Genomic DNA, 12,119 nt, shown 5'->3' on the forward strand with positions numbered 1-12,119 from the left:
AACAACTGACTTACTTGTGTATTATTGAAGGATCTCTAAGTATAATTAGAATGTGACATGTTGGATAGCAGCATGAGCTGAGGTTCAAATGAAATGGTGCACTCCTTTTCTCCCCCTTTCTGTCGCATTAGGATTTCACCTGGATCTGCTCAAGCAATGGACATGTAGGCAGTTAAAACTGTCATGTCACGTCAATTTGACGACAATGCTGTGCACATCTCTCAGAAGGAGAGCCATCTTGAATTTCAATACACACAAAATGCCTGCCTTTCCATGTCCTTCCCCCCTCCTCCATTTCTCAATGCTTTGCTTTGATGCCGTTTTGGTGTGTGTGTGTGTGTGTGTGTGTGTGTGTGTGTGTGTGTGTGTGTGTGTGTGTGTGTGTGTGTGTGTGTGTGTGTGTGTGTGTGTGTGTGTGTGTGTGCGTGTGCGAGCGTGTGTGTGTGTGCTGTGGAACATGGTTTCCTGCTGTGGTTGTCATCAGCAACACAGATGAAATATTCATCCCGTCTCTTTACTTCACGCAGAGCAGCGCAGCAATTCTCTGCTCACTAAAAATGAACTGCAAATCCATCCTGAGTCACAACCCATCCTCAGGCTCTGAGTTGTTTGTATGCGTGTGAGGGTTAACTCATTATCTCTACGTATATACTCTAATACAGTACATTTGTTTTTTGAGGGGCGCTACAGCCCCTCCAAGCTCCAATGCATGGCTTTCCCAAATGACGTAATAGGCCAGCCAAGTCTACAGACTGTAATGTCTGTTTAGGGAAATTATTCTGCGACATCATCTCGCTGATATAAAGACATCTTGTAATAAATGTATTTCATTTTTCACGGACGGGCTATTTTTGTCCTACTGTCCTACACATTCCCATTGACAATGAATGGAGAATTTACGTCATATGTAGACGAGCAAATCGGCTATTTTTGTCGTACACAAAGATTAATTTCCTATTGACAATGAATGGATGATGTATGTACGATGATAAGAGCGCCCCTCACTTCACACGGGGGTGATTTAAAAATAAATAAAATATTTCTGCCTTTATTGATAGTATCAAGTGAAGATGGACAGGAAAGAGGGAGAGAGAGAAGGGGAGAGACATGCAGCAAAGGTCGTCATGAACGGGACTCAAACACGCGGCGCGCTGTCAGGCCAAAGCCTATATGTGGCATGAACGGGACTCAAACACGCGGCGCGCTGTCAGGCCAAAGCCTATATGTGGCATGCGCCTGGACCACTGGGCCATGCAGCTGGCGCCCCACGGGGGTGATTTTTAAATAATGATCAAGCCTTCTTTGACAACCTGACACTCAGCCCCCAGTGACTCACAGACACAGGTCTCGGATATGTCTGTGGACAAATAGTCCATAAATGTGCCTTTAGTGGTTTGGCCTTTCAAAAGAAAAAGGCCAAACAGCTGCAAGATTGTGTTCTCTGCTGTGACAGGTAGCCTGTTCATGAAATGTCAACTTTTGAATGCGTGCGTGCGTGCGTGCGTGCGTGGCATGTATATTTTACACATGTACTAATGCACATGTTCGTGCACTCACCGTTTGATCCGTGAGTGGAGGCAGAACAATGGTCTTCTCCATGGTGTTCATCGCCAACTTCCACAGCTCTTTCAGCACGCGCTTCAGCACCGTCTTCTCACAGATCTTTGCAAACAGTGTCAGGCTGACAGAGAGAGGAGGAAGGAAGGCCGGGGGGGGGGGATGAATAATTAGCGACAGACATTGGGACTGTTCTGCTGCCAAGAGAAGACTACATCAGCGAAATGTAGATACTGAGAATGCAAAGCGAGCTGGGAGAAATAAGAGGAACATGAAAGAGAGAGAGAGAGAGAGAGAGAGAGAGAGAGAGAGAGAGAGAGAGAGAGAGAGAGAGAGAGAGTTCTATATAAAAAGTCCCTTGTGTATACAAAGCGATGCCAGAAAGCAGAGCCCAGAAAAACGCTCAGTTAAAATGGCAGATGGCCTCACTTGCTGTCCAGGAACTCCATGATGGGTTGCAGGACGTTGTCTGCGTCCTGAGCCACACTGCTGGCATTGCCCACGTTGGCGGTGCCCTTCACTTGGCCCAAGATGTCGCCCATTTGCTTCACATTCTCCTCAATTTGAGGTTGGAAGCTGCAGGGAACAAACCACACATGGCACAGTTTGTTGCTGTGGAAGTCAGAACCGCCTAATAAAGCAGAGGATTTTACTGTGTGGGTCAGAATGAAGTCTGTTGTGTTTTCAGTTGTCAGAAGGTGCCAGGTTTGGTATAGCCACCAATATTTTGCCAGCCACTAGCACTGTTACTGAGTTGTAAAGCATTTGTATTAGTGTGGTTGCCAGAGGCAACCAGACTATAGTAATTGCCCAACTTTATTTTAACTTTTTATTCTGTATAAACGTTTTAGGCCCCTGTGACGTCATGTGGTTCAATACATCATCATCATCATACATCAGCAACTACACTGAAGCCTCTGTAATGTACATAAATCAGTTGTGAGAGGCCTGCAGATTGCAGGAATGCCCAAGCCATGAGTTAAGGCATAGGCTAAATTCTGTTCAGTATCTGTGAAAATTGGCAGTTGCCATATACAGTATGGAGGAAGCAATGCTTCCTGTATCCATGATGTGTATCCGGACATACTTGCTGTTGAGTTGAGTTTGTGCAGCCATATTGTTTGTGTTCAAGAATTTCTTGTTTCTTGCAAATAAAGATGTTAAATGTGCATGCGTGCGTGCGTACCTGACAGCAAAGACTCTGCTGAGATCATCCATGACGTTGTTGAGTTTGACCTGCAGGTCCTTCAGGATGTCGCTGGCCTCCACACAAAGCTGAAGCGCACGCACACGCACACGCACACACACACACACACACACACACACACACACACACACACACACACACACATACACACACACACACACTTTTACACAGCTAGTCTGAGTTTGTCTAGTCTAGTGTGGCAGAGGACACTAGCAAGCAGATGCACTCGGAAGGTGCACTCACACCAAAATCGATGTGCGTCACCTAAACCTAAAAAGCACTCACAATTAAGTGACGACAGGGGCATGGATTACTTGTTGTTGCATCCAGCATCATGTTTGAGTAAGTGGAGAGCAGGAAACAAAGCCTGTGTGTCGATCTATTATACTTATTAATACAAGATTTTAGGTGAGAAATCAACCATGCTGTTGTGCCATATATTCATTTAATTCACATTAAGCACATTAGGATTAGGGCATTTGAATATTCCCTGCTGCAGACGTGTCTGTCTGTCTCTGGTGGTTCTCAAGTAGTAAGCAGTACAATGGCAGTTTATCAGTAAATTATCTTACCTATAGTGAAACCAGAAATAGTTTCTGATAACATTTTAGGCGAACCTTGGGACATATTTGCTCAATATTGATAGGTTTCATATTTGCAACAGGTAGATTGACATACTGTACAGTATGATTATGTGACAAAGAGGGCAGGAAAAACTCATTCAAGCCACCGTTAGCCATTTCCATGTGCTATTAAACCCTATGGTTTTCTTTTACACCATGTAGCTTGTGCAACATTTGCGACTCGATCTGCAGCAATGTAGTTGGACACGACTGGCTGTTTTATAGCTCTTGTCACAGCTACTGTAGTTTGAACACAGCATGAGAAAGCAATACGGCACAGGAGGAGGTCACAGAGGCAGGAACGAACACGCACGCACACGCACGCACGCACGCACGCACGCACGCACGCACGCACGCACGCACGCACGCACGCACGCACGCACGCACGCACGCACGCACGCACGCACGCACGCACGCACGCACGCACGCACGCACGCACGCACGCACGCACGCACGCACGCACGCACGCACGCACGCACGCACGCACGCACGCACGCACGCACGCACGCACACACACACACACACACACACACACACACACACACACACACACACACACACACACACACACACACACACACACACACACACACACACACACACACACACACACACACACACACAATGGGCTGTACAGACGTCAGAGGGGACAGAGGTGAGTCACTCACATCCTTTCCTCCCATGGCCTCAAACATCTTCTCCAACTGGACCCTCAGCTGTTGAATGTTGTTGATCAGAATGCACGGCTGGAGACGAGAGGACACATCAATAATATGACGCCATCATGAGTCATTCAGGCTTTAGTTCGGACACATGGGGTTACGCCTTGGGCCACTCACCACTTTCTCCATGTTGACGTAGTTGGCAAAACACTTGGAGATGATGTCGGCGTAGGACACAAGCACATTGCTGATGGTCTGGAGAAGAAAAGGATGGAAACACTACAATTAATACACAGTTATTTAGTTACCTTAAATAACATGAAAAACCTCTGTGAGGGACACGATTGTGTGTATAGTCCTACAATTTCCCAGTATTCAATATCTGAACGTACGACAAAAAAACTACTTGAATGGCTGAAATGATCTTCATGTACCTTGGCGAAGCGCTTCATGTAGTGCCCTACGATCTGTGGGTCGGGACACTCCAGCTTCCTGATGATCTCGAAGCTCTGGTTGAGCTGGGAGAACACATCCACCACGGAGCAGGAGAACAGAGCGTGCTCCGACGTCACCTGGAACTGTGTGGGCCAGGAGGACACAGACGTTGATGACAATGGAGGGGGAACAGTGTGGGCCAGGAGGACATGGACGTTGATGACAATGGATGGGGAACAGCGGAAGACATTTGAGAGGAGGCATAAGGGCTTGCTTGGAGGAAATGTTTTGAATTGATAGCACACAAAGAAGCCCGGGTGCATAGCAAGGCACAATCAGTGAGAACCTTGTACACAACTGAGAATCGATGACATCAATTTGTGTTGTAAATTGTCCACCACACAAAAGCAGAAAGGTTTCTTTGCTTTCTAAGCGCACGAAAAAGAGCCAAGCATCTGCATCAATTAGGGCTATACGAGAGTCAGAGCAAAAAGCGCAAGCGCTTAAAAAATGTATAAATAAATTGTGGTCAATATAGGTGGATGAGGCCGAGATAAACGAAGATGACGGCCAGTCGACCCAGGTGTCTTGCTAGAGATTCTGGATAATCGCAACACCTGAGCGCAACCAAACATAAAATGACTTGTCTTTTAGTTCTACTGGATTTCTTCTCAACTAGTCCCTTCCTAACATTTTAGTGTAGTTTTTATTTGTTGAAGAAATTGCCAATATATTTTGTCTTAGTTTTAGACCTCATAGCTTAGTTTTTATTTAGTTTTCGCCAGTGAGCCCACTATCCCTGAATAACCCAGCCAGCCAGCCAGTGGAAGGTGGGATCTCTCCTGTTTGTCTCTTTGCAATTATTGCTGGTGGTTAGTCTCTGATCCCTAATTGGCAAGAGGTCTGTAGCAATGTACTGTAGCTGTTCTTCCAGGGACTGAGAGAAAAGTACTGCCGTAGCAGACAACCCGCAGCACTCCAGGTTCAAACACAATCCTTCTAGGTGCAAGGCTCGAAGATATAAGTTGAGGTGAAGAAAATGCCAGCACTCATTGTATGTCCTTTTACATGATTTTATTTACCTCTGAGAATGAAAACAAACGCTGAGGAAGGCCATACAGGCCGAAACGCGTACGTTCTTCCAGGGACAGCTACTCCTTTGGTTAGAACTCAGTCATTAATCAAAAATATCGTGCTGTCAAACACACATGCCTCAATCCTGGCTCTTCACACTTCCACAATGTCTTTATCCCACAAAAGACATGTCTGAAATGTGCTCTTTGCCAAGGCATTTTCTCAGTTTTGAGCCCAGGGGCCTAATTTATAACCATTGTGTACGCACAACACCAGACTTGAAAGATTTGCATGCCACTGCACACAAAAGTTGAGATGTATAAAAACAAAGTTGACGGGAGGGAGACTGTGTGCATCTGTACTAAAACCATGACTAACAAACAAACATAGACCAACCACTTGAGATCTACAACAATTAATTGTCTATTATAACAAGGATGAATACACGGGTGTGGGCTAGCCTGGTAAACCCCTCCCCCTTGCTTGACAACCTTTTCACTCTCGCAGAATGAATGAAATGTTTTCAAGGGGGAGGAGGGGTTTATCAGCCTAGTTCTAGGCTACAAGAAGGCATTGCAAAGAATATTAGAGAATAGGCCATGTGGGCAGAACTAACATTAAAGAATACACATCACACTGCTGTGTGCACAGTGCATGCATAACCTCATAACCGAGTTTCAGCACCAAGGTGAAAATGGACAGCGGCAATGTTGACCAAACAAATAACAGCTAGTTATGTGCAACATACAAATTGATATACAGCAAATGCACACAGTTGTGACACAATTACACTGATGGTGGTAAGGGTTATGTAAGGAGACTCATGGCGGCGGCCAGAGCAGTGAATCTCCTCTAGATAATATCCATTAGTACACTTGCACTAATGAGATTTATCTTGTACAGCAGGTACTGTAGGTCAGCTGCACTAATTGGGCCTATATTAAAGACTGATAAATGTTGACACATTAGGTTTGTTCCCTGCACTGCAGCAGTGTTTATCCATATATTAAATACGTTGGTATTCAAAAATAGCAGATCAACTTTGTGCCATGCCGTTAGCTTGTAAATCTGCTATTTTTGAACATTTTGGAAAAATCTTGAAATGTATATCAATTTGGGGGTCCTTGGCAAGAAAACATTTGAGAACCACTGCTGTACACTTAGTATCCATGCACAGTTTTATAAAATGAGGCCCTAGCTATTGTTGTTCTGGAGTCTCTGAAGTACAGTGGTGGAATGGGCGAGGGATACTCATACACTTTACCTGATAAGGTTCTGGAGGAAGTTCAAAGAATGGAGTATTACCCTACCCTAACTACAATTACAATTTACAATTTAGGCTTTTAGCAGACGCTCTTAATCCAGAGCGATTTACAGTAAGCAAGAACAACACATGTTAATACATAAAAAATTGCAGAGGGAATCTTGAAAAAACAAGAAAGTGGCCGCACACGGCAATAGCCAGAGTGCCAATACTTTATTAGGACACAGCAGGTTAGACAAATGAATCCAACGTTTCGGCGGTTAAGCCTTCATCATTCCCTGATGAAGGCTTAACCGCCGAAACGTTGGCTATTGGCGTGTGCGGACCACTTTCTTGTTTATCCCCTCTGCAGTTCTCTCCTGTGGGCTGGCACCGCTACAAGGACTCTGGTGAGCGTTAGCATCTTTGTAAACAATACATAAAAAATTGTCATCAAGAATCATAAGGAGTAGAACAACAGTACAGTAAAGAGTCTACAGTCTAGAGTGCAATGTCTACATAAAATGCTATCTACATTTTTGAAAAATAAGTTGAGCTAACTGAATGAGAACAGAGACTCGGTGGTTCCAGAGCAGTGAAGAGAAAAGAGGAATAATTTTTACCCCATCTTTTTTGTCTCTCTCCAGAGCGCCGTGCAGGAAGTCTCGGGACACTTCCTCGTTCTCATCCAACCACTGAATGACGAATGGCTCGAACCACCTGTATGAGAGAAGCAGAGCTTTGCTTATAATCATATATCACCATAATATGTATCTACATATCATGTGTTATTGTAATTCTACTGAATGTTCAATGTGAAATCTGGAGTGACCCCCCCAATGTTTACACTCTCTGGGGAAACAAACCAGAAACAGGATTGTGTCAAAGGCTATGTTCAAACTGGACACAGGATGTAAATGTCTCAGGGAGACAAATAGAACCACCCCAATAGTTAGTTATATATTGTAAGTCATATTGTTGTAACCCTGGTTATTATGGGCATAGAAACAAACTCACGCGGGGTATTCAGGTACTCTGCTCTTGAAGAAGGCCAGGTCTTTGCAGTACTCGTTGTACAGCCACTTGACTTTGAAGTGAAGATTCATGTAATCGGCACTCTTACACAGCCGGTTCTTTTCATGCTCTGAGAGCGTGCATGGGGAAATACAACAAATGAAAGGCAGATGATTAGTGCTGATTATTCCAGGGCATTTAAGCTATTTTAGCCCATTTACAATCACTTTACACACTGCATGTATTTATAAGCATTAACCTCAAATCTAACCTGCACGCAATCTCTTTGTCTTGTTGAATTATGTACACCGTCATCACAGTAGTCAAGTGCAGGCTTGGTCAATATTGTTTATATAATTAATGCATGCTTACCCTCCATCGCATACTTCATGTCCTGAGCAAACAGGTTCCACATGACCTCAGCACTGATTTTACCCACGTTAAGCTCCTGGGGAAATCTTAATGGGAAAGAAAAGGGGCAAAGGTTTAATGGGTCTTCGGAAATAAGAGGGTTATTACAATCTAATAAGGGTTCATCTGAGCTCGCTAGGTGAAAAGTGAATTAGAGTGAGAGGGAGGTTTTGATTGTGAGAGTGAACGAGACAGAAAGAACACAATGAGAAAGTGGTCCTTTAACAGCTTGTCAAACAAAGAAAGTACAGTTCTATACAATTCGATTAACCACTTCCACAATGCGTTGTAAGCTTGAAGATCAGCTATTTATGGCCAAGAGAGTTGGTGCAGACAGAAAAACAGCCATCCAAGTACAAAGACAACTCAGGTCCAGTTTACCAAGTCTATACATCTAGAGGGTTTAAGTGGTAAATGGGGGAGAGACTAGAGAGACATACTGGTTGAGGCAGGGCGTGTACGAGTTCTTGTCCTCTTCTATGATGGAGACGATGAGGGTGATGAGTTTGGACCAGAAATCCAGGTTCTTGATGCTGGGTCCCTGCTCCTCTGGAGGGACAGCCCCCTGCTTGGCCTGAGAACACACACACACACGCACACGCACGCAATTCAAAGTTAACTTCAGTAAAAGTACAAAAGCATTGGTATACAAATGTACTTCAAGTACCAGAAGTAGAAAGTACTCATTATAAGTATAAAATGTATACAAATATTTTAAAAAATAACAGATCGCAGATCGGCTATTTTCAAATGGACGAAATGAAGTGGTTAATGTATGTTTTGTAATAATAATAATCTACATAGTCTACAAATAATCTACAAGTAACTAACTAGTAACCAAAGTTTTCAAAAAGTAGGGAAAAAGTACAATATTTCGTTCGGAGATCAAAGTGGAGTAAAAGTAAAAGTACTGGAAATTGGAAATACTCCAGTAAAGTAAAAGTACCTCAAAATGTCACTTAACAGTACTTGAATAAATGTATGTAGTAATTTTTCAACCACTGGAAGACACCATCACCATGTGAAGACACCATCACCATGTGAAGACACCATCACAGACACCATCACATGTAGACACCATCACCATGTGAAGACACCATCACAGACACCATCACATGAAGACACCATCACCATGTGAAGACACCATCACCATGTGAAGACACCATCACAGACACCATCACAGACACCATCACCATGTGAAGACACCATCACATGCAGACACCATCACCATGTAGACACCATCACCATGTAGACACCATCACCATGTAGACACCATCACCATGTGAAGACACCATCACATGTAGACACCATCACAGACACCATCACAGACACCATCACCATGTGAAGACACCATCACCATGTGAAGACACCATCACAGACACCATCATAGACACCATCACCATGTGAAGACACCATCACCATGTGAAGACACCATCACATGTAGACACCATCACCATGTAGACACCATCACAGACACCATCACCATGTGAAGACACCATCACATGTAGACACCATCACCATGTAGACACCATCACAGACACCATCACCATGTGAAGACACCATCACCATGTGAAGACACCATCACATGTAGACACCATCACCATGTGAAGACACCATCACATGTAGACACCATCACCATGTAGACACCATCACCATGTAGACACCATCACAGACACCATCACCATGTGAAGACACCATCACAGACACCATCACCATGTGAAGACACCATCACCATGTGAAGACACCATCACCATGTAGACACCATCACAGACACCATCACATGTAGACACCATCACCATGTGAAGACACCATCACAGACACCATCACCATGTGAAGACACCATCACCATGTGAAGACACCATCACAGACACCATCACCATGTGAAGACACCATCACCATGTGAAGACACCATCACCATGTGAAGACACCATCACAGACACCATCACCATGTGAAGACACCATCACAGACACCATCACCATGTGAAGACACCATCACCATGTGAAGACACCATCACAGACACCATCACCATGTGAAGACACCATCACAGACACCATCACCATGTGAAGACACCATCACAGACACCATCACCATGTGAAGACACCATCACCATGTAGACACCATCACAGACACCATCACCATGTGAAGACACCATCACATGTAGACACCATCACCATGTAGACACCATCACAGACACCATCACCATGTGAAGACACCATCACCATGTAGACACCATCACAGACACCATCACCATGTGAAGACACCATCACATGTAGACACCATCACCATGTAGACACCATCACAGACACCATCACCATTTGAAGACACCATCACCATTTGAAGACACCATCACATGTAGACACCATCACCATGTAGACACCATCACAGACACCATCACCATGTGAAGACACCATAACATGTAGACACCATCACCATGTAGACACCATCACAGACACCATCACCATGTGAAGACCAGAGATTGTCTCGGTTTCAAGCCGGGTGTCCCGAGTCTCAACAAGTATCTCTAACACAATAAAAATGTTCCGGTTTCGAACATTCACTACCAAAGTGTTTTCAATTAAAATAATAACAGTTGAGTGCTGCTCAGATACATTCATCACCATGTGAAGACACCATCACCATGTAGACACCATCACAGACACCATCACATGTAGACACCATCACCATGTGAAGACACCATCACAGACACCATCACCATGTGAAGACACCATCACCATGTGAAGACACCATCACCATGTGAAGACACCATCACAGACACCATCACCATGTGAAGACACCATCACCATGTGAAGACACCATCACCATGTGAAGACACCATCACAGACACCATCACCATGTGAAGACACCATCACAGACACCATCACCATGTGAAGACACCATCACCATGTGAAGACACCATCACAGACACCATCACCATGTGAAGACACCATCACAGACACCATCACCATGTGAAGACACCATCACAGACACCATCACCATGTGAAGACACCATCACCATGTAGACACCATCACAGACACCATCACCATGTGAAGACACCATCACATGTAGACACCATCACCATGTAGACACCATCACAGACACCATCACCATGTGAAGACACCATCACCATGTGAAGACACCATCACATGTAGACACCATCACCATGTAGACACCATCACAGACACCATCACCATGTGAAGACACCATAACATGTAGACACCATCACCATGTAGACACCATCACAGACACCATCACCATGTGAAGACCAGAGATTGTCTCGGTTTCAAGCCGGGTGTCCCGAGTCTCAACAAGTATCTCTAACACAATAAAAATGTTCCGGTTTCGAACATTCACTACCAAAGTGTTTTCAATTAAAATAATAACAGTTGAGTGCTGCTCAGATACATTTTTTTATCATGTTCAGTTCTATTGAAAGGTGGAGTCACTAGGTGTGCAAAGTGTTTCAATTTCAACCTAATGTCAGAGAAGATTGTCAAAAGTAGTGAAAATAGCAGGTCTGAAAGGTTTTAAGTGATTATGGGACCCGGTTTGGGTTTTTCCAGAATAATTGGCCACTCTATACCAATGTCACGACTACTAGAAACCTTTAAGGAAAACTGAGCTGGTCATAATGGTACAATACTCCACATACTCAACTCCCTCCAAGTGAACCGCACTGCATTTGTCTTGAAACACTAGAGAAAATGTGCAATTCAACTATATGACAGTATCCAGTATAACTCATGCATATATTCAACTCTTGCTGCTCAAACCATAATAAACAGGCTTGCAACTTCAAGTGTTGACAGGGGGGGACGGGACGGGGTAGAAAAGCCTAGCACCACAGGGTTTCAACATGAACAATGATCTACAAAACATATCACCTCCCCTCAG

General features: G+C 44.2%; 1 protein-coding gene across 1 annotated transcript in view; it reads right to left on the reverse strand.

Annotated features, from left to right (window-relative positions):
• unc13a (unc-13 homolog A (C. elegans)) overlaps positions 1 to 12,119 on the reverse strand; it is a gene marked incomplete at both ends in the record, with an annotated part of 59,166 nt that overhangs the window by 11,906 nt on the left and 35,141 nt on the right. Inside the window, 10 exons of the mRNA XM_079505407.1 lie at positions 1,558 to 1,681; positions 1,987 to 2,133; positions 2,744 to 2,832; positions 4,056 to 4,133; positions 4,227 to 4,304; positions 4,484 to 4,627; positions 7,425 to 7,521; positions 7,819 to 7,945; positions 8,188 to 8,273; positions 8,667 to 8,800. Of these exons, the coding sequence (XP_079361533.1) occupies positions 1,558 to 1,681; positions 1,987 to 2,133; positions 2,744 to 2,832; positions 4,056 to 4,133; positions 4,227 to 4,304; positions 4,484 to 4,627; positions 7,425 to 7,521; positions 7,819 to 7,945; positions 8,188 to 8,273; positions 8,667 to 8,800 (1,104 nt within the window). The remainder of the gene's footprint in view (positions 1 to 1,557; positions 1,682 to 1,986; positions 2,134 to 2,743; positions 2,833 to 4,055; positions 4,134 to 4,226; positions 4,305 to 4,483; positions 4,628 to 7,424; positions 7,522 to 7,818; positions 7,946 to 8,187; positions 8,274 to 8,666; positions 8,801 to 12,119) is intronic.

The sequence above is a fragment of the Electrona antarctica genome (genome assembly GCF_951216825.1).
Source record: "Electrona antarctica genome assembly, chromosome: 7".
In the NCBI taxonomy this organism is placed as follows: Eukaryota; Metazoa; Chordata; class Actinopteri; order Myctophiformes; family Myctophidae; genus Electrona; species Electrona antarctica.